Source organism: Penaeus monodon, chromosome 24 (assembly GCF_015228065.2).
Source record: "Penaeus monodon isolate SGIC_2016 chromosome 24, NSTDA_Pmon_1, whole genome shotgun sequence".
Taxonomy (NCBI): Eukaryota; Metazoa; Arthropoda; class Malacostraca; order Decapoda; family Penaeidae; genus Penaeus; species Penaeus monodon.
The window spans coordinates 10470255-10470784 of record NC_051409.1 but is presented as its reverse complement, the minus strand read 5'-3'; the positions used below and the strand labels follow the sequence as shown (position 1 = coordinate 10470784).

Sequence of the window (530 nt, the reverse complement as noted above, 5' to 3'; positions counted from 1 at the left end):
GTGTGTGTAAACCAAGTAGATGTAAACAAACCACTTATCTATTGCAGGAGGAAATTGCAGCCCTGAAGAAGGAGAACAAAAAATTAAAGGACTTTGTTGTAAGCATAGGGGTCAGATCTTTGAAGAGTTTATGAGGTCAAGAAGGCCATATGAGATTTCATTTAATTATCTCTGATTATAGACCTCTCAGTAGAGAAAAAAATGCATATTATTTTCTGACTTTATTTTAGTGGTCATACAGCCAACCTGTAGTTTTAGAGTAATTAATTTCTTTTCAGTATGATGTGCTTAATACATTCCTTGTTATGAGCCACAGTTCCATTAATTGATATATATATATTTTTTTGCAACAGATAAAGTTGATGAAGGAAGAAGAAGAACTTATAAGGAAAAGGAAAGAGCAATGTAATGAAATAATGCACATAAGACAGAATCATTTGATGGAGGAAGAAGATATATTGAGTGGAAGGGAAAAGGAATCGAAACAGGTAGATCCTCCTGTGAAACATTTGAAGCAGGCAGAATGGGTG

General features: G+C 34.0%; 1 protein-coding gene across 1 annotated transcript in view; it reads left to right on the top strand.

Annotated features, from left to right (window-relative positions):
* Positions 1-530, top strand: part of LOC119588557 (golgin subfamily A member 6-like protein 22) — a gene marked incomplete in the record, with an annotated part of 70129 nt that overhangs the window by 7244 nt on the left and 62355 nt on the right. The window contains 2 exon segments of the mRNA XM_037937197.1: positions 48-98; positions 354-530. Of these exon segments, the coding sequence (XP_037793125.1) occupies positions 48-98; positions 354-530 (228 nt within the window).